At 39.5% G+C, this 22,061-nt stretch overlaps 1 protein-coding gene across 1 annotated transcript in view; it reads right to left on the bottom strand.

Moving 5' to 3' along the window:
* Window positions 1-644: 644 nt before the first annotated feature.
* Window positions 645-22,061, bottom strand: part of kcnq4 (potassium voltage-gated channel, KQT-like subfamily, member 4) — a 36,453-nt gene continuing 15,036 nt past the window's right edge. The window contains 15 exon segments of the mRNA XM_089022911.1: window positions 645-3,099; window positions 4,076-4,214; window positions 4,293-4,424; window positions 5,331-5,430; window positions 5,497-5,726; window positions 8,398-8,454; window positions 9,764-9,784; window positions 11,045-11,191; window positions 12,648-12,736; window positions 12,818-12,913; window positions 13,011-13,121; window positions 14,176-14,298; window positions 15,396-15,571; window positions 15,657-15,783; window positions 17,098-17,188. Coding sequence (XP_088879037.1) covers window positions 2,893-3,099; window positions 4,076-4,214; window positions 4,293-4,424; window positions 5,331-5,430; window positions 5,497-5,726; window positions 8,398-8,454; window positions 9,764-9,784; window positions 11,045-11,191; window positions 12,648-12,736; window positions 12,818-12,913; window positions 13,011-13,121; window positions 14,176-14,298; window positions 15,396-15,571; window positions 15,657-15,783; window positions 17,098-17,188 — 1,846 coding nt within the window. The 3' untranslated portion in view covers window positions 645-2,892.

Here is a 22,061-nt window from a genome sequence, read left to right as displayed (position 1 = left end):
CTGACATAAATAGTGAATGAATAAATAAATAAACAAACAAATAAATGAGTAAATAAAGTAATATATAAACAAAGAGGTAAATAACTACATGAGTAAATAAACAACTAAACTAATAACTAAATCAATGGGTAAATAAACAAATCGGTGGGTAAATAAACAAGTAGACAAATAAAGAATGAGTAAACAAACAAAGGACTATAAATAAATAACTCAACAAATAGCTAAATAAATAAATAACTACATGAGTAAATAAACAACAAATAAGTAAATAAATGAGTAAATAAATAAAGAATGAATAAAACAAACTAACAAATAAATACAGAAATAGTGAATGGTTAAATAAATAAATAAATAAATAAATAAAAACTACATAAATAAATAACCAAAGGAGCAAATAAACAACTAAAAAATAACTAAATAAAAAAAACAAATGGGTAAATAAAAATAAATGAATAAACAAATACATAAACAAACACGAAATAAATAAATAAATAAATACATAAATAAATAAACCAAACAGCCATTTTGATGATCCGGTCACAAAGAACACACGTTGCGAATTTCGTGTCATTTGGTCACTGTCTTACTGACAACATTTTTCAAACATGTTATTTTAAGAAAACAGACCTTAGACAACATACAGTCTAAAGATCTTTTATTGAAACAAATAAATTAATAAGTTAGTCACGTGAACTATTACTACTCTCGGCAGACGCACACCATCATCATCATCATCATCATCATCATCGGCTACATCGCCCCAAGGTGGAAGACTGTTAGCCTAGCATCGCTAGCTTAGCATTTTATTGCTTTCTTTAGGTGTCTGATCGCTACTCGGGGGGGGGGGGGGGGGGGGGCGTGAAGCTGGAATGTCGAGTGAGGAAGGGGGAGAGGGGGGGGGGGTTTGGTTTATGTGATGAACAAAAAAAAACGTACAGAAAGAGAAAGAACAGGAAAATAAAAGAAAGCGAGAAAGACATGCAAACGTTTTCAGGCAGGCAGGCAATCACTCGCTCTCACACGCTTTTAGTGCCCCCCAGTGGCCTTAGAGGTAGTTGCGCCATGCCCGGTGATGTCCAATCTATTCTTGAGGCACACCTGTGCGATAATAACATGACGAGATCCAATAAAATAGTCCTGCCTTGATTCCTGAAATATGCTCGAGGTATTCATTGACTCAACATGATGGTTGTAATGGCAGAATTATTTTAATGGATCTCGAAAACCAAACAGTGCAGGTGTGCCTCAAATCACCATTGGAAAAAAATCAATTGGTGTTTCTTGATCTGTTAAGATTTTTTTTTTTTACATTTCCTTCATTTTTACCAGACATAACATCGACACGTAGGTCCTTAGAGGGGCCTTTATCTACCACACCGGTGTCAAAGTCAAGGCCCGGGGGCCAAATTTGGCCCCCTATATCACTTTATTCGGCCCGCGAAATCAAATTAAACTTGTGAAATTCCACCACGCTTGCTAAAATTCGAACTAAAATGGCAAATTGTCATATTTAAACCAAAATAACAGTAAGTACTTTTGACTTCAAATTTGAAAACTACTTATTCATTCATTTATTGTTCACTCTAGATGTTATATGTAGAGGACAGGAAACCTGCTAATGGTTCACAACGGCCCCCCCGAGAGGACAACCGGAACTACAACGTGGCCCGCGGGTGGAAGATGACTTTGACACCACTTCATCTACCACATGCAACATGGTCACGTGCATAATGCCGCAAATACGTAAACATGGCTTCGGCGTGCATGAGGCCAAAAATTGGAGTGATGTTTTTTTTTCTTCATTTTTTTGCATGTGGGCTTAGAGCCTGACATTCATCACAGTATGCTTAAAGGACAACCGACACCATTTTTTTTGTTTCCTAACTGACACCAGAAAAACGTTGTATAGCATCTAAAATACCCAAAACGCGTAGTCTGATATTTTTAGTCAAATGCAAAAAACCAATTAAAAATGAGTGAAAGTGTCCCAAAACTACTTCAAAATGACCTCGGAGATGGCGAGTTTCAGAAGGTCCCGCCCCCTTGTTCGTGACGTCACGCCAAGACGTCTTGCCTTGCTCTAGAATCAAAACAATGGCTTCAGATTGGGAGAAGATGCTTTCTTGTTATGAATATGATTCAAATAGTTCTGAAGAGGAAAGCATAAATGTTTGCAATTGATGAAAGGAGTCCTTCCGTATCAATTCTCGCTATCAAATTCCAATGTCGCGTCCCAGAAAATGCACAAGATGGCGCCCGAGCTCCATTGGAAATGGGCTGATTTGTCTGCTGGGAATTTGTGTCAACTAGTATCAAATAGTAGTCTTGGTGCAACACACAACGATTCACCATGGCGTGATTTATGTGTTTTCCTTCTAATTTCGCCATCAACAAAGTTTTCAGACCAAACAAAGTACCTAAAATGCATTGTGTGTCGCTTTCTCGGTCAGGGGCGTTCTCTCAGTGACGTCACGTCAGGAATCGTCACCAACTCGAAAACAAGACTTCCTGAATATTCAGCGCGAGTCTTAAAACGTAAAATATATCTATATGACATGGAATCTTCGTAAAATACGCTCAGTAGAAGTCATTTGAAGTCATTTTACAAATTATGGACACAACTTGTCCGGAGGCGTCGGTTGTCCTTTTAAAAAAAAAGGTACCTTTGTTAAAAAATAAAAAAGTACCTTTATTTTGATACCCTTGAGACCATACCTGTGCAATTTCCATTCAGGGTACCTTGAGGGATTGGGTGGGACTCCTATTTTGCAAGCTAGTGTTGATCCTCAAGAGACGTGCATGGGTGGCTCTGGGACCAGCAGCAGAGCCCTCTGGAGGGTTCCTCCACTCCCACTCCACCCCCCCCTAAAAAGAAACCCTCAAAGAGTGTGGCTAGCACTCCAAGGTAGCGCTATCGGACTGTGAGAGGGTATTAGCGGAAGGGAAGAGGTCTCTTTGGTCCGTTGAGCTGTGATAGTCCGACGTCAGATCAGCGTCCAGTAGCAACGAAGACAGCGTCAACTGAGACGACGAGCCTTTTTTCAGGCAAGACGAGTACAAGTTGAGCAGAAGGTCCAGCTTGTTCTCGATGGACTGAATCTGGAAAAAGGAAAAGCGGAGCGGACGTTTGGGGTGTTTTGTAGAAAAGACACGTATCAACATCGCAGGGATAATACTAGTGGGCCTCAATCGGCAGTACATATGCAGCTAAAAGCTAGCAACCGCTCATTTGACGATAATGAGGTTAAAATATTAGCGAAAGAAAAGAGATGCTTTGAAAGGAGAGTAAAAAGAAGCTATTTTCATAAACCGGCAAAATCCCTCACTAAACCGCCATGGTGGGGTGAGGTTCAATTTGGATCGTTCGTACAACAGACTGCTTAGGCAACATAGGTTTAGTTATGCTGATGCAATGCATTTTGGGTACTTTGTTTGGTCTGAAAACTTTGTGTTGATAGCAAAATTAGAAGGAAAACATAAATAATGCGACGGTGAATCGTTGTGTGTTGCACCAAGACTACTATTTGATACTAGTTGACAAATCAGCCCATTTCCAACGGAGCTTGGGCGCCATCTTGTGCACTTTCTGGGACGCTACATTGGAGTTTGACAGCTAGAATTGATACGGAAGGACTTCGTTAATCGATTGCAAACATTTATGCTTTCCTCTTCGGAACTATTTGAATCATATTCATAACTGGATTGGTCATTTTAAAGTCGTTTTGGGAGACTTTAAGTCATTTTTATTGGTGTTTTGCATTTGACTAAAAATATCAGTCAGCGTGTTTTGGGTAATTTAGATGCTATAAAATGTTTTGGTGTCGGTTGTCCTTTAAGATAGCTGAAATTAAAGTAAAAAAGCAAAATGGCTCGCTGAAATGTATTAAAATTATTTGCAGTTATATGTAATGAACATCCGCCAAGGTTGGCCCTTCCCTACATTTTTAACACACAAAATCAGGCCCTTTTGCAAAAATGTGGACACCCCCGCGATATTATATTCCATTATTATGGTGACAATAGTGTAACCAATTAAAATTTGATCAGATGCAACGATGACAAAAAATCAGCGTACCTGTTTCTCCACTTTGACCACACGTCCCATCATGCTCAGCTCATCCAGAGACTCCAGTTCCGCCGGCGTCTTCTCGCTTTTTTCTGGTCGCGCCTTCTTATCAACCTGGACGGCGCCTCGTCCGATGATCTGGTCCACCCTGGTCCACATCATCATGAAATTTCTCATTTTTTTTTTTTTTTTGGGGGTGATCGTGATGAACATTCTCACATCCTACCGCATCTGCAGGCTCTTGATGCGTCCTAGCATGTCCAAGTGTCCCGCCGAATACTGCTCGATGACGTCCTTTACGTCGTACGGACGAAGCGTCTCCTTGAACTTCCTTTTGGCCACAAGGAATTTGAAAATCCTTCCAAAGAGCAAACAGAAGCGTTTGGGAGCTTCCTGCCCCGCCCTCTCTCGAACGCTCGCAATTAAACAATAAAAGCCCCGCCTCTTAAAGGACAAGTTGAGTCCATAATTTGTAAAATCACATCAAATGACTTCTACTGAGCCTATTTTCCAAAGATTCCAAACGAATTGTGTCTGATGTAAACACACACAACCTGGATCAGATCTGGATCCAAACGAAATATGTCCAATGTAAAAACACAACTGGGATCAGATTTGGATCCAAACAAAGTGTGTCCAATGTAAACACACACAACCTGGATATGCTCTGGATCCAAACGAAATGTGTCCAATGTAAACACACACACACACAACATAGATCAGATCTGGATCCAAACGAAAATTATCCAATGTAAACACACACAAAACCTGGATCAGCTCTGGATCCAAATGAAATGTATCCAATGTAAACACACACAACCTGCATATTCTCTGGATCCAAACGAAATGTGTCCAATGTAAACACACACACAACCAAGATCTGGATCCAAACTAAATTTGTCCAATGTAAACACACACACAACCAAGATCTGGATCCAAACTAAATTTGTCCAATGTAAACACACACAACCTGGATCAGATCTAAACTAGTGAATCTAGTTTAAAGCTCAATTTTTTGTTTTACCCTTTGATATGATTTTTTGATGACATCATCAACACCAGAATGTCGCTATGTTCAAATATGAATCTTAACTCACTCACTGCCAGACTATGTGTCCACTCCAGTGCCAAGGTTTTTGTCATTTTTCACTCACATTTTCACACCTGATTATGGTCAAGAACTGAAATCAGTTTAAAGGCCTTTCTTGTATTGTGTTGGGCTAGCGAAGCCTCCAAAGTTGATTTTTTTTTTAATTCAACTAACCTGACAGCTCGTATGAGCGTCTTGACGGCGGGAATGACTTCGTCCATGGCAACGTCGCAGTAGCCTCTGTCGTCCGCGCCGTCCTCGCTCAGACCTTCCACTGGGGACGCATTCCCATCAGTTTGTACGCGGACGGAATCGCAAGAGGCGTTAATTCGGGCACTACCGTCAACGGGAGGCCTGGCTTTGAGTCGCAACGACGTCCGAAAGCGAGTGCGGTCATTGAAGCTCCAGCTCTTCTGCACCTTCCCTGGACTGGCGCCGTCAGGGACGTTTTCCTGGCTGGGCGAGTGTCTCACGGCCAGGGCGGGCGCTTGGGGCGGTGCCTTGTTCCGGATCACCTGCGCCGAACGGGAGTTGTTCATCCGGATGCGGTCCCGGAAGCCGAGTTTACTGCTGGGGATCAACATTGGGGGAAAAAAAATTAAGTAAGCGTTGGTTTTTCCATTTTGGTGCTCCACACTACCACCTTTCGGGATTGGGATGTCCATGCTGACAATAACAAGGATGCAAGTTGGCTTCCAAACAGGAAATGCTTAATGCGAGCAATAATATCATTATTTAGTCATTCGTTAAAGGACAATCAACACCATTTTTTGTGAAAAACGTTTTATAGCATCTAAAATACCCAAAACACGCAGGCTGATATTTTTAATGAAATGAAAAATACCAATAAAAATGACTTGAAGTGTCCAAAAACGACTTCAAAATGAAACCGGAAGTGGCCAGTTTCCAAAGGTCCCGCCCCCTTGTTCGTGACATCACGCCAGGACGTCTTCGCCTTGCTCGAGAATCAAAACCATGGCTTCAGATTCGGAGAAGATGCTTTCTTGTTACTCATCCAGTTATGAATATGATTCAAATAGTTCTGAAGAGGAAAGCATACATGTTTGCAATCAAATAAAGAAGTCCTTCTGAATTATTTTGAAGCGTCTGGACTCCAATGTAGCGCCCAGAAAATGCAAAAGATGGCGCCCGAGCTCCGTTGGAAATGGGCTGATTTGTCTGCTGGGAATTTGTGTCAACTAGTATCAAATAGTAGTCTTGGTGCAACACACAACGATTCACCATCACGTTATTTATGTGTTTTCCTTCTAATTTCGCCATCAACAAAGTTTTCAGACCAAACAAAGTACCGCAAAATGCATTGTGTGTCGCTTTCTCGGTCAGGGGCGTTCCCTCCGTGACGTCACGTCAAGCATCGTCAACAACTCGAAAACACGACTTACTGAATATTCAGCGCGAGTCGTAAAAGGTAAAATATAGCTATATACGCTGGGATCTTTGTCAAATACGCTCAGTAGAAGTCATTTGAAGTGATTTTATAAATTATGTGCACAACTTGTCCGGAGGCGTCGGTTGTCCTTTAAAGGGCTTCTCTGCTGGCCTAAAAATATCTGAATCACAGACTAATGTTTATTATATTTTGTCCATGAATTCTTATGACATAATTCGAAATCATCTTTTAGCTTCCTTTCATTTCACAATTATTTTGTTTAATTATCATGAATAAACTGGGAGCGATGGGAACATAGCCAACACACATCATCATCCCCCCCCAAAAAAAAACAGTCACCGTGCCCAATTGATTTCAACATGACTCAGCAGAAACTGGAAAATCCCAACAGAATAAAAAACACCCTCTCTTAATCGCATAGCAGAAGGGATTAAGCATTCAAATCCACTTCAAAGTGCATACACCAAAAATGAACCAGCACAAACATACGCTTTCATAAAAAAAAAATCATAGGGAATCAACAAAAAATGTTAACTCGTGACATTCCGTAAATGCCAACAGGCATCCGTCCACTTGCAACATACATTTTCGCAGATGCACGCATTATACTGGATGAAACTATGACATACGCTTCTAGAGGGTCTGTATATGCATCTGTTAAAGTTTCAGAAAGGTCCTCACGAATAGACCTAACATTATTTTTTGGTGTGTATTTTCATTTCACTTGGATACACACACTTTTTACTCACTGTGTGTGTGAGCGTGTTTAATGAGAGGAGAAAGTTCATACCACAAAAAGTAAAACGATATTTTAACCAAATTCACTACAGGGGTGAGGACCTCACTCCAGCTGTTATTTCCGTTTAAAGTCCACTTTTTATTTCTTTGTTTTAGTGGGAAATGGAGTGACATTTAGTGTTTAAATGTAACACTAGTTCTTCTCTAAACTTATCAGCAACGGTGGTCCTCACTCCTTATCTGGAGTTATCCGGACCTCACAAAAACTTTGAAACAGGAATGTGTGTGTATAATTGTCTTGAAGAGGTTGTGAAAGTCAGTCAAAAATTCCAACATTGCCACACAAATGCAGGTAGGTCCTTAAAAAGGTCATGTAGCCCTGTTCAAATATTTGCTTTTTGTGATATGAAAAAAAAAAAAAAATCACAATTTTCACATCAAAATTAACTTAATTCACTGCCAGACATGTGCAAAAATGTTTCTACTCCAGTACCAGGGTTTTTGTCATTGTCACTTGAATTCCAGGACCCACAGAATATTGAGTTTTAGGACGACATAAACATTCAATACAGCGTCAAAAATCGTACTCTCTTCTTTCATAAAAAACAGTTAATTCCTAAATTTTACGGGTCTGGAGTTATATGAGCTTGAAATGAGGGCGGCTGTCCAAAATACAATACAATATTGGTTTCCATAGCGCTTGAACAACAGCTGAGATTGGAGCAAAGCGCTAACATGGAAAAAAAGGGAAATTCTGCCCCTTTGTGGAAAAGAAAAAACATTGCCAGAGGCCATGGCTAGCGCTTTATCAGCACTCAAGCATGAAAAAAAAACCCGAACAAATTCAGGAATGGCGCTCTACGTCACATTTTCAATTCCCAAATAAATTCGTGAATGGCAGTGAATGAGTTAATTTGATTGATTTTTTTTTTTTAGAATTAATATGACAACTTGATGAATATATTAAAACATTTAATTTCGTTTTTTTTAACTACAAAGGGTAACTAACAGCTCCGGTCCGCCAAAAACAAGGTGCAACAGGCAAGGCGGGTAAGAGGTCAAAAGGTCAAAAGTGGTGGTGTGCAAGGATACCTCTGCTTGCGTCCGGCATGAATCCGGAAGAGACCTCGCTTTTTTGCAAGGACTTGACTGGAGGAGAAGACACACATGGCAGAGTGGGTGAGGAAGGGGGTGGAGGAAGCGTGGGGGAGGATGCAGGTGAGGTGGCAAGTCAGGGACTGGGGAAGTCGCAATATTCCAAATTATCTTAAAACTGCCGAAAATAGGGTCATTAGCCACTTCATTAGGTACAGCTGACCTGTATATTTAAAGGACAACCGACACCTCCGGACAAGTTGCGTCCGTAATGTGTAAAATCACTTCAAATGACTTCTACTGAGCGTATTTTACAAAGATTCCACCGCATATAGCTATATTTTAGCTTTTAAGACTCGTGGTGAATATTCAGGAAGTCTTGTTTTTCAGTTGGTGACGATTCCTGACGTCACGGAGGGAACGCCCCTGACCAAGAAAGCGACACATAATGCATTTTGCGGTACTTTGTTTGGTCTCAAAACTTCGTGTTGATCCGTGTTGATGGTGAAATTAGAAGGAAAACACATAAATAACGTGATGGTGAATCGTTGTGCGTTGCACCAAGACTACTATTTGATACTAATTGACACAAATTCCCAGCAGACAAATCAGCCCATTTCCAATGGAGCTTGGGCGCCATCTTGTGCATTTTCTGGGTGCTACACTTCTGTCATTGACATCTCGAATTGATACGGGAGGACTCCTTTAATCAATTGCAAACATTTATGCTTTCCACTTCGGAACTATTTGAATCCTATTCATAACTGGATGAGTAATAAGAAGGCATCTTCTCCTAATCTGAAGCCATTGTTTTAATTCTAGAGCAAGGCAAGCCATCCTGGCGTGACATCACAAAGAAGGGGGCGGGACCTTCTGAAACTCGGCAACTCCGAGGTCATTTTGAAGTAGTTTTGGGACACTAAGTCATTTTTATTGATGGTTTTTGCATGTGACTAAAAATATCAGCCTGCATGTTTTGGCTATTTTAGATGCTATAAAACATTTTTCTGATGTCAGTTAGGAAACAAAAAAAATGGTGTCTGTTGTCCTTTAAATTTTATTAACTTTTCACATTTTTAAAATCTGTTTGTTTTTTTTCAATTCAAATCTTGCATTAGATCTGTTCTCCAGGCATATTTAATATTTTTGTCCAACAAGGGCAATTTTTAGAGAATGTAGATGCTTGGTGAGTTGTCTGTGTTTTGTGCACCAGCAGAAGGTGGTGAGCATGCAGGTCAACAACAACAATTCCACCAAACATCGGCAAAAACAACCGCGGCTATTTTTCACCAACATCATGTTATGCAATCACAACGCGCCAATGCCAGACCGCCGCCTTTAAATTAAGACGTGAAGCACAAACCTGCGTGGTTCTTCGGGTCTCCTGAGGAGAGGGGACAAGAAGGTGTGCAATTGGGTGGATGGGTGTCATGATGGTGGCCACAAAGAGAAACAAAAAAAGGGGGGCAGAAGAGTGAAAAGTGGTGAGGACAATGATTAGGAAGATGAGAATGAAAAGGAACGCAAAAAAGATGGGAAACATGCGGCGTCACTGCAAAAACTGCACTAAGATTGAACATCTCAAATTCCTTAATTCCCCTTTTTAGCAGCGTCATACACTGGGGGGGGGGGGAAGTGGGCTTCAAGAACAAGGGGAGAAATAATAATAAAGAACTCATGACTATGGTTTAATAATCTGCCAATAGAGCAGAACAATTTCACACAAAGAAAATATATATATATATGCGCACTGCTCTAAAAGAAATATGCTAGTTACACTTGTAGCAAAATATCACCCACACAATTCAACTTATCTAGCTAGATAGCTAGCTAGACAGCTAGCTGAACAGCTAGCTAGATAGCGAACTCGATGGATAGCTAGATAGATAGATTACAGCTAGCTAGATGTCTAGCTATCTAGATAACTAGCTATCTAGATCGCTAGATACCGAGCTAGATGGCAAGATAGATAGATTAATCATAAATAAAATAAAATGATAAATCAAGTAGATAGACAGACAGATAGTTATATAGCTAGCTAGACATCTAGCTAGCTATCTAGGTAGCTAGACAACTAGCTAGACATCTAGATAGCTAGACAGCTAGCTATCTAGATAGCTAGCTATCTAGATCGCTAGATACCGAGCTAGATCGATTAATCATAAATAAAATAAAATGATAAATCAATAAGTAGATAGATAGACAGACAGATAGCTATATAGCTATCTAGCTACATAGCTAGCTAGATATGGGCAACTGAGGTGCCATAACTTCTGTTTTACTACTATTTTTTATCAACCAAGAATTCCCATCAAGTAAAATATATTGTGCTGTATATGCTCCCAAAACTAAGCAAAGTACTTTATTTACTATGTTACTACACGTACAATTTTTTTTCGGAAACTTACTTTCTGTAAAACCGGTGATAAAACCTCAAAAAAAGGAATCATACTGTACTGTTTTTTGGCCCCATTTGCTATTATATCGGACATTTATATGTTATATTTTTAGCTCAGTTTTTGCAGCGCATACAACACAGTTAGTGCATTAATTCGCTGTTAGACGCACGACAACACACTAGCTAGCTCCAGTGTGTGTGTGTGTGTGTGTTTCTGTCAAGTGGGCAGTGGTGCGAGCTGCGTACCTGTCCCCCGACATATAGGGGGCGCTGTAGGGCCTCAGCCCTGACAGCGGCATGTGGTTGTAGTTGACGCTGTACGGCGGCGGCGGCGGCGCCTTCTTGCCGGCATTCCGCTGCCGCTGGAGGTGACTGAACAGTAGTGTCAGTTCTCTGACGGCCACGTGCACAAAATAAACATAATACATGACAAATTCAACAAAATGATACAAAATTAAAATAAATTAAAAAAAATAAAAAAAAATCACACACAACAGGGAATGCAGAAGGTAAAAGCAAAACAGGCAAAAAAAGGTCAAAATCAGGGTCCTAGTGCACTAAAGGAGATGCACAACAGAGAAGACCACACAGTGGAAGCACAAAATGCTCAATGTTGATGATTAAAAGGAATCTTAATTTGCTCAAAGAGTCACTAGGTGGTTCCCAGTATCAATACAAAAAATTATATCTATTGAGGTTTTTTTTTTTGCGTGTCATTGAATTCACAAGTGAATATTTACAATACAATACAATACAGATTGATTGCGCTTTAACAACAGCTGTATTTATTTATTTATTTGTTTACATATGCATGCATGTGTGTGTGTGTGTGTGTGTGTGTGTGTGTGTGTGTGTGTGTGTGTGTGTGTGTGTGTGTGTGTGTGTGTGTGTGTGCGCGTGTGCGTGTGTATGTGTGTGTATGTATGTACGTACGTACGTACGTACGTATGTACATATGTATGAATGTGTATTTACCTATGTACGTGTGTATTACCTTTGTGTGTGTATTTACCTTTGTATGTATGTGTGCATGTGTTTATTTATTTATTTATGTATTCATTTATTATTATGTATTTATGTATTATGTATTGTATTTATGTATTATGTATTTCTGTATGTATTTATGTATTTACTTATTTACTAATGTATTTATTTATTATTATGTATATATGTATTATGTATTTTTTTATTATGTATTTATTTATTTATTTATGTATTTATTTATATATTTATTTATGTATGTATTTATTTATTATTATGTATATATGTATTTTGTATTTTTTTATTATGTATTATGTATTTATTTATATATTTATTTATGTATGTATTTATTTGTTTATGTATGTATGTATTTATTTTATTTATGTATGTATTTATGTATTTATTTATTTATTTATGTATTTATTTATTATTATGATGTATTTATATATTTATTTAGGTATTGATGTATTTATTTATTTATGTATTTATTTATTATTATTATGTATTTATATATTTATTTAGGTATTGATGTATTGATTTATTTATTTATTTATGTATTTATTTATTTGGTGCTTCTCTGTGGTTCCTCTCCTTGATTGAAATGAATGGGCAGGCACAATGTCACAAAGTAAATCAAAATAGAATCAAAAGGTGATGTCATCGGGAAATAATTCAGTTATGAGGGAGGAGATCATTAAAAGCACGAGTCGGCGGGATAAGGATGTATGGCATATGTATATATGTACCTGTGTGTGCGCGTGTTTTTGTGCGCGCGTGCGGCTAACACTGCAACACGCGTCCGTCGAACAAATGCGTCTAAAGATACGCGATCGATGACGAGCAAGCTATGGCAGAAGACGAGCGTTACCTGAAGGAAGGTAGCATGCTGTCGTAGAAGTACCAGGTGGCCGTCAGGTACGAGTGTTTGGCGTCGGTCGAGTAGAGACGCCACGCCGCCTGGTCCACATGTTGACATATATTACACGCAATATAGTAAAAGTGGGCGGAGTTTATCGTGATGGATTTGGCAGATGGTACCTGGATGAGGTTGGCGGCGGGCATGCGTCGCTTCTCAAAATGCTTCTGGCGATGCTCCTCCTGAACCTTCAAGGCAAAGCCTGAGCCCAAAATTCCCTAAAAGGAAACAAAGTGAAGAAAGACAAATAGGAAGACTTTAGCCATCAAATAATAAATATTGATGAGAATAATAATAATAATAAGTGGCACTGACGGCGGGCAGGGCGAAGAAGGAGACGCCCAAGAGAGCAAAGCCGGCTGCCAGCAGGCGACCCTGCCAAGTGCGAGGGATCTTGTCGCCGTAACCGATGGTGGTCAACGTTATCTGGAAAATACAAACAGCACATTCAGTCAAGACATAAACAGACAAACAAACAAACACACAAACAAATAAATAAATAGAAAAGTGCACAGAAAAAATACAGATTAATGCACAAATAAATGAATAAATACACAGAAAAATATACAGATAAATACACAAATGCACAAAAACAAACACACACAATAAATAAAATACATGCATTTATATATGAATGCATGGTTATAAATAAACAAATAAATAGATAAATAGAAAAATTAACAGATAGATAAATATCATGTGAAAATATAATAACATTATTTTTGGATTGTATATATTTGTCATATGTGTCTATATATAAAAATATATATACACACTGTATTACATTAAGGAAATGAACACAGATATAAAAAATAAACACACAAAAATAAATAATGAAAGACTAAAATTACTAAATATATAAAATAATGAATACACAAAATAATAAAATAACAATGCACACATACGTCATTCTGTGACTGTAAAGTGACCTTGAGAGTTTTGAAAGGCGCTTATAAATCAAATGTATTATTATTATTCTAAATAAATAAATACATAAATAAAATAATTAAATAAATGAATAACACACATGCATGCATAAATACATACATCATTGTAAACGAATTATGAATAAATAAATAAATGTTACCTGAAAAATACTATATTTTTTGATTTCATTACAGATAATAGATGAAATAGTTTAATATATATATATATATATATATATATATTTTTTTTTTATTTTTTTTTGCACACAATTTAATTAGAAAAGAACCCCAAAAAATAATACACCCAAAAAAAAGAAAGTCGCAGAATTGACATTTGGTTTTTAAAATATGATATACTACAGTACACTTAATAAATTCATTTCACATTTTACTGTTTGAATGTACTTTTAATTAAAACTAAACTAGTCATAGTCAATACTTGTTCCTTTTTCTTACGCATTAAGGGCAACATGACATATATGTGGCTCTTGTGATGCCGCTCTTTTGTGACAAATGAATTATTCAACCTCCCAAAAAGCGAGCACGCTACTCACAATTCCCCACCAGAGGGAGTCTGCATAGTTGCTGAAGTCACTATTGTCCTTCTCGGCCAAGTAGACCAGGAAAGAAGCGAAGATGAGCACCAGGAAGCCGATGTACCACGCCGTGATCAGTTCCTGCGAGAGTCACAGGAAGTCAGTAAGCGAAGGCCATCCATCATGGCCGGGCGGAACGCCACGCTCATCACTTTTTCCGACGTCGAGGCGTTCCGCCGCGCTTTCCTCCGCCTCAGCACAAACGAGCCTTTCGGTGGACTTTGCCCTTGGTCATCACAAAATGGCCACTCATCGCTTATTCTTCAGCTTTTATCTCATTACGTCGCCATTAGGAATTTCCGACAATGGGATAATCGTATCATCGCTGTTCATGATGGAGATCTTAAAGGACAACCGACACCACTTTTTTGTTTCCTAACTGACATCAGAAAAACGTTTTATAGCATCTAAAATAGCCAAAACACGCAGGATGATATTTTTCGTCAAATGCAAAACACCAATAAAAATGACTTAAAGTGTACAAAATCTGCAACAAAAAAAATGGAGCTGCGAATTGGGCATTTTCAGAAAGTCCCGCCCCCAGTTCGCGTCTTGCATTACTGGAGAATCAAAACAATGGCTTCAGATTCGGAGAATATGCTTTCTTGTTACACATCCACTTATGAATATGATTCAAATAGTTCTGAAGAGGAAAGCATACATGTTTGCAATCGATTAAAGAAGTCCTTCCGTGCCATTTTGAGGCAACATTGGGGGGAAATGTCTCACCCAAAAAGAGGCAGAAAATGGCGACCTCTTGGAGACATGACAGTGTATTGCGTTTCCACAGGCTGATAAATTTCTTATATGGAGCTTGGACGCCCTCTTCTGGCTGTTTTTGGTGCAACATGACGTTTTCAGACCAAACTAGCACAGCAAAATGCATTGACGTGATGGAAGGACTGCTACAATGTGTCCTTTTTTGGGTCAGGGGCGTTCCTTCAGTGACGTCACGTACGGAGTCGTCACCAACTCAAAAACAAGACTTCCGGAATATTCAGCGCGAGCCTTAAAACGCAAAATATAGCTATATGCGGTGGAATCTTTGTAAAATATGCTCAGTAGAAGTCATTTGAAGCCATTTTACAAATTATGGAAACAACTTTTCCGGTGGCGTCGGTTGTCCTTTAATGCCTGACTTAAAAAAAAAAAAGACACCATAGTGAAAATCGCGTCACCTTGCTGTGAGCGTAGACGACCGATCCCAGCAACTTCCAAGTGCCGCCCCGCCGGTCCATGCGAACCATGCGTAGAATCTGTAGAAAACGCATGCTGCGTAGCGCCGACGTAGCAAAGATGTTACCCTGTGTGCCCGCTGCGATCACCGCTAGCGACGCCACGAAAACGATGAAGTCTGACGAGGAACAATGCACAAAAGAGGAAATGTTTAAAAAGCCGACAAGGGGAGATCAAATGCGGATTTGCCAATATTCTCCAACCGATGACGCAGAAGGGCTTGCGGGCGAAACGCAGGCGTCCTTGCCAGCCGCGATATCGGCAACAGCAGCCCGCCGCCCAGATCCTGATGAAGTACTCCAGGCCGAACACCACAATCATCACAAACTCCTGCACAACGGGACACAAGGACAGAAAAATGAACCAAGTCTCAATCATATCTATTAGCTAGCTAGCTAGCTTTCTATCTATTTGAGTTACTTTCGGGTTAAGCGAACGTTGACGCGTGTGGCTGCCGCTGCTCACCCACAGAAAAACTGATCCTGTGATTGTAAAGTGGCATTGAGAGTTTTGAAAGGCGCTTCGAAATCAAATGTATTATTATTATTATTATTATTATTATTATTATTATTATTATTTATTATTATTGGGAGGAGCTTGGGAATGCAATGAAGGCCAGCCGGAGGTGAGACCGTCGGCCATTAAGAGGTCACGTGACGGTAGCCAGTGGGGAGGATTATTATGGGATGGCTATTAGATTAGTGAACGGTGTCTGAGATTTCCTGCTCTCGACAGCACCTGAATCCCCCGCGCTGCATAGTCGGCGCTTTGCAAACAATTACCACGCTAGATTGTGTGTGTGTGTGTGTGTGTGTGTGTGTGTGTGTGTGTGTGTGTGTGTGTGTGAGAACTTGACGCACCTTTTTTAATGTTAACTTCAAGCGTTTTTTGAAGCAGTTTCTACCGCGATACTAAGCTTTTAATCTTGCAATTGGGCTTAACCAGGATTCATACCGAAATATGGATGTGGATATTGAAAAATAAGTACTAAATAAATGTTAATAAAATAAATAAAGAATAATTAATATTATATAAAACAAATATATAGATTTATCATAGAAGAAACAATATATAGCAGTATAATAAATATATAAACAAATAAAATATATAATAATAATAATAATAATTTATTATTGACTATATTTTATTTATTTATTATAAGACTAAAAATGTAATCATAAGTAATCTTTATTTTTTTTCACAATAAACAGGCTATTATAGGACTGATAGCTATGTATCTATCTCCCCAGCTATCTAGCTAGCTACCTTCCTAGCTACCTATTTGCTATCTAGCTAGCTAGCTATTAGCTATCTATTAGCTATGTCCTTGAGAGTTTTAAGGGGCGCTTGTAGATGCATTGTATTATTATTATTATTACTATCTATCATCTAGCTAGCTTGCTTTCTATCTATTTGCGTGTGGCTGCCGCTGCTCGCCCACAGGAAAACTTATCCTGTGACTGTAAAGTGACCTTGAGAGTTTTGAAAGGCGCTTATCAATGAAATGGATTCTTCTTATTATTATTATTCAATTTTTTATTTAACATTCCATCATACTCAACTTTTGTTTGAAGGATATCTAAACAATTGTATAAGAGGAAAACTTCAAGGTATGCGTGTGCGTGTGCGTGTGTGTGTGTGTACCAGTATGAAGAGACCCTGGTTGGCAACCCCTTGATGTTCGGGTATAGTGGAGAAGACAGATAGCACCAAGCAGCTGAACACCAGCAGAAAGCTGAAACACACACAAAATAAAACAATGAAAATAATAATAATAATAATAATAATCCAAAACGTCATTGTAGTTGTTGAAAGTGCTTGACTGAAGTAATGGCCACTTCAGGTAGAGAATATAACATGGCATAAATTTTGCTTCCATTATGTGGTCCACTTGGCGGCTCGCTAACGTTCATGTAAACAACAAGATGGCGGCTGAGAGCTGGTTTTAATTCCAAATACAAATTAATAAATACATTCTAAAAGTATGTCAGAGATGTTCGATCGGACACTGTGGACAAAGACTCGAACCCAGAAAGATTGTCTTTTTTACTGCCTGCAGGAGACGTAGCCATTCATGACACACGCCTGAATTCTGCAGCCCTCTGTCAAGCTATTTATTGAGAGTATATGCAAATTGAAGTGATACATTAGTAAAACATAGTTTTCTTGATTAGAATACCACACCTCTTGAGTTCTAAGCACGAACAGCTGTAAGCAAGAAAACATTGTCTCTTCCATGAACTGATACATTTGTAACCTGGCTCACGCGCTCTTCCTGTGAAGGAGTTTCAAGTCGTAAATTGCTTCGGCGATAAAGGAGTTTCCCAAGTCCTAAATTCTGTCCAAGGCCAGATCTCATAGATCAGGTGTGTCAAAGTCATTTTTGCCGTGGGCCACATTGTAGTTATGGTTTCCTCTCGAGGGCCGTTCTGAATTTGGGGAACTCATTAGAATGTTTAAATCCCTTCAAATATTACATATAGAGCACACAGCAAATTAATGAATAACTTGTTTTCAAATCTGAAGTCAAGTATAATGACTTTTATTGTGGTTGACATCCAAAAATATGAAATTTTGGCTTAGATTTTAGCAATCATCATGGAATTTAACAAGTTTGATTTGCTTTCGCGGGCCGAAAAAAATGATGTGGCGGGCCAGATTTGGCCCGCGGGCCTTGACTTTGACACCTGTGTCCTAGATGAAGATGACAGTTTAACAAACTGTGTCTGTTGACCTCAGATTGACCCCAGGTTGTCTGTGCTTCAATTGTGTATTCGAGTCACACATGTTGACTAAGCATATAACAGCATGAAACTTTCCAATATGATAACTTCATATTCTCCATCAAAGTACTAGTGTAATTTGGTTTACTATACTTACCGAAGTGTTTTATTTTTCCATATGCTGCATACATTTTTTGTATTGCTGCAATTTTATCCGTCGAGTATTGACTTTTGAATCTGACATCTGGCCGTGAAGTTTAACAACAAAGTTTTTCCAATGCAATTTGGCTACCTGATTGCTTAATGGACGGCGGGCTAGGAAAGGGGGCCGAGGCATGCTTTTATCGCCATTTTGCTGTCAGCATCCATAAACTGCTCTCACGTTACCTCGCGAAAATATTCCTGCCGGATAACAAGACATTAACCAGCGCGTGTGCAGGTTTGATTCAATCACTCGTGAATGATGAAAGCGTTAAATACTCAAGTGAGCGAGGAGAGAGGAACGCAGCCTGCGTGAAAGGGGATTGCGGGACGGGATGGGGGGGGATGGGGGGGGTTTAACAATCAACTTCTCTAGCCTGCTTGCGCTGGAAGTGACGCTTGCTGCAATATTCCGCTTTTGCTCTTCTGCGAAGGTACTCTGATGTTAATTTTGTAAAAATGATGCGTGAAAGGGGTTTCAATAAAAGCATTACACACAGCCAGGAAAAGCTATTTTTTCACCCATAGAATAGTTCACACCCATAGAATAGATTGCAATTTCGGATATTCTGTGAGAAATCATCACAGCAGGTACAGCTGTTACAAAGTATGGACCCTGATGGAACAAGAATGCGTGAAAGGGGTTTAATGAAAGACATTGTTGTTCAACGTGTTTACCATGAAACTACAGAGTTTGAATAACAATGACAAGAAATACAGTAGACTAGATGGACAACTTGACCATATGAAAGCGCACTGTAGCTACATATGCTACATTGGCGGCGTGAAAGGCACAAGGAGATAAATGCCATATCTTGTGATGCAATTACAACACAAACAAAAAAATATGAAACATTAAGTGCTCAAAATAAATCCTGACTAAGCGATCCAGAGACTCGAGTGCCCCACTCCGCCTATCCACTCTCTCCCAGGATGATGGAGAGGAAGTGGGGGTGAGGAGGTGGAGTGTGAAAGGGGTGCTGTTATGTTTGTTTGCTGACGTGACTAAGAGAATGAAAAAAAATCATTTGTTTTGCAGGGAGCTCCCCTGAATTCAATCAATTATTTATTCACACGAGAAGGTGCAACGTGGGCGTTTTGCATCACGGCATGGGCGTAACAAGCTACGTGCTAACCGATAGCCAATTTTGCGCAGAAAAGGTACACACACACACACACACTAAATAAAAATTAACCAGACAATTTGTGTGCGATTAATGGTAGTCATTGGAGCTGCCGCTGCAAAACATGCTTTTCAGTTACAACTCGGATGGTAGAAACTTTTTTACAAACTCTGCGTGAAAGAAAAAGGTAATCGCTATTGTTTTCACGCCGTCAGACGTTTCTCTGATGACACCTCGCTGGTTAAAATGTCAGCGGCAGGTGGTCCCCTTTCCAACCTAATTGGCTGCCTGCCCCGAACAATACGGCAGATAAATGTCAACGACGCTTTCGGCTTCGTCGCTGACACTCGCGGGATAGCATTCGTGTGCGTGTGTGTGAAAGTGTTTCCTTTCCAAAACGAAGACCCTTTCGCGCAGTTTCAAGCTTGGCGTTGAGATACCTTTTTACACAGAATTATTTTTTTTACGCCGTTGATGCAAAATTGGCACATGAGAGTTGCGTAAAATAAAGACAATAAGCATTGTTTCTTCCATGAATTGATACATTTGTAACCTGGCTAATGAGCTCTTCCTGTGAAGGAGTTTCATGTCGTAAATTGCTTCGGTGATAAAGGAGTTTCCCAAAGTCCTAAATTCTGTCCAAGGCCAGATCTCATAGAATATAATAGCATATGAAACGTTTAAATATAACTTTTTATTGATTATAAAGCGCAATTAAAAAAAAATAAATTAAAGTCTCTGGACTATAAAGCAAACCGGATTATAAGGAGCACCTTTAATAAATGACATTTAAAAATTATTTCCATATATAAGGGGCACTGGATTTGAATGCACTTTTTTTTCAATTAAGTAAATGAAACTACCGTATTTTCTGGACTATAAGCCGCGCCTTCTACGAATTACACATTTTAAGGACTTTTTCCATTTATAAAATGTATGGCATTATTGAAAACAAATTAAAGGCTTTTGGTGCGCCTTATAGTGGGGAAAATACGGAAATACTTTGCGCATACATTTTGATATTAGATTTTGATGTGTATTTACAGATACATGTTGTAATAATAACGGGAAGAAGTAGAATCCTAACAAGGTGATACTGATTGGCTCATTGGGCAAAGAAAAGCATTTTGAGCGTGCGGAACTATGGATGCCCGGCCACATTTTCTGTTGACACTTTCAAGGGGGAAACGCACGCATCCGTGAAAGCACGCGTATTTGCCCAATGTGCACCTGCCAATCTGGACACACACACACACACATGCGCAAACACACATCCACACCCGCACAATTTCACATGCTCTCACACATTTTCAGTTTCAAAGTGGCACACAGCCAGATTCATTCTCACATTAACACACACACACACACACACACACACACACACACACACACACACACACACACACACACACACACACACACACACTTTTGCATGCTCTCACACATTTTCACACAGTATCAGAAAGGCACACATCCAGATTCACTTTTAACAGACACTCTCACACATTTGGACTTAATTCATACACGCACAACCACACACACTCACAGATTTTGCAGGATCTTACTTATTTTCACACACAGTATCACAAAGGCAGACATCCTGATTCACTTTTAACACACTCTCACACATTTGGAATTAATTCACACACATGCACGCACGCACACGCGCACACTTTTGCACGCTCTCGCACATTTTCATACAGTATCACAAAAGCATGCATGCAGATTCACTTACACATACACTCACAGTTCGGTATACTCTCACACATTTTCATAAAGTATCACATAGGCACACATCCACATCACTGTCTTGCAGTACATTCTCATTCACACACACGCATGCACACACACACTTTTGCATGCTCTCACACATTTTCACATAGTATCACAAAAGCCCGCATGCGGATTCACTTTTAACATACACTCTCACACAGTTTGGTATACTCTCACACATTTTCATAAAGTATCACATTTCATTGCAGTACACATTCTCACTCACACACACGCGCACACACACACACACACACACACACACACACACACACACACACACACACACACACACACACACACACACACACACACACACGCACCCCCACACACACGCACGCACTCACACATTTTCACATACTGTATCACAAAAGCACACATGGGGATTCACTTTTAAAATACACTGTCACACTGTTTGTTATACTCTCACACATTGTCATAAGGTATCACAAAGCTACACATCCAGATTCACTGTCATGCATGTAGTCAGAGTTTTGCGGTTACATTTTCACTCACACATACATGCACACGCGCACGCACACACACACACACACACACACTCTCCCAAAGTAATGCTCAAATTCATAGTCACTGAACACACACATACAGACACAGTGACACATTATCACTCAGATGCATACGCTTTCACTCTCACATACAGACGGACAAACAGACAGGCACGTGGCAGGCCAAGCAGACCTTATAAATACCGTCCCGCGCGCATTGTGATTGTTTTTGAGTCCAGTCGCCATGGTGCCGCTTCCTGGCGTGTTTACAGTGAGCGCCGTCA

The sequence above is a fragment of the Hippocampus bargibanti genome, linkage group LG20 (genome assembly GCF_051943395.1).
Source record: "Hippocampus bargibanti isolate YZ-2025 linkage group LG20, ASM5194339v1, whole genome shotgun sequence".
In the NCBI taxonomy this organism is placed as follows: Eukaryota; Metazoa; Chordata; class Actinopteri; order Syngnathiformes; family Syngnathidae; genus Hippocampus; species Hippocampus bargibanti.
This window is presented reverse-complemented; position numbering and strand designations above follow the sequence as displayed.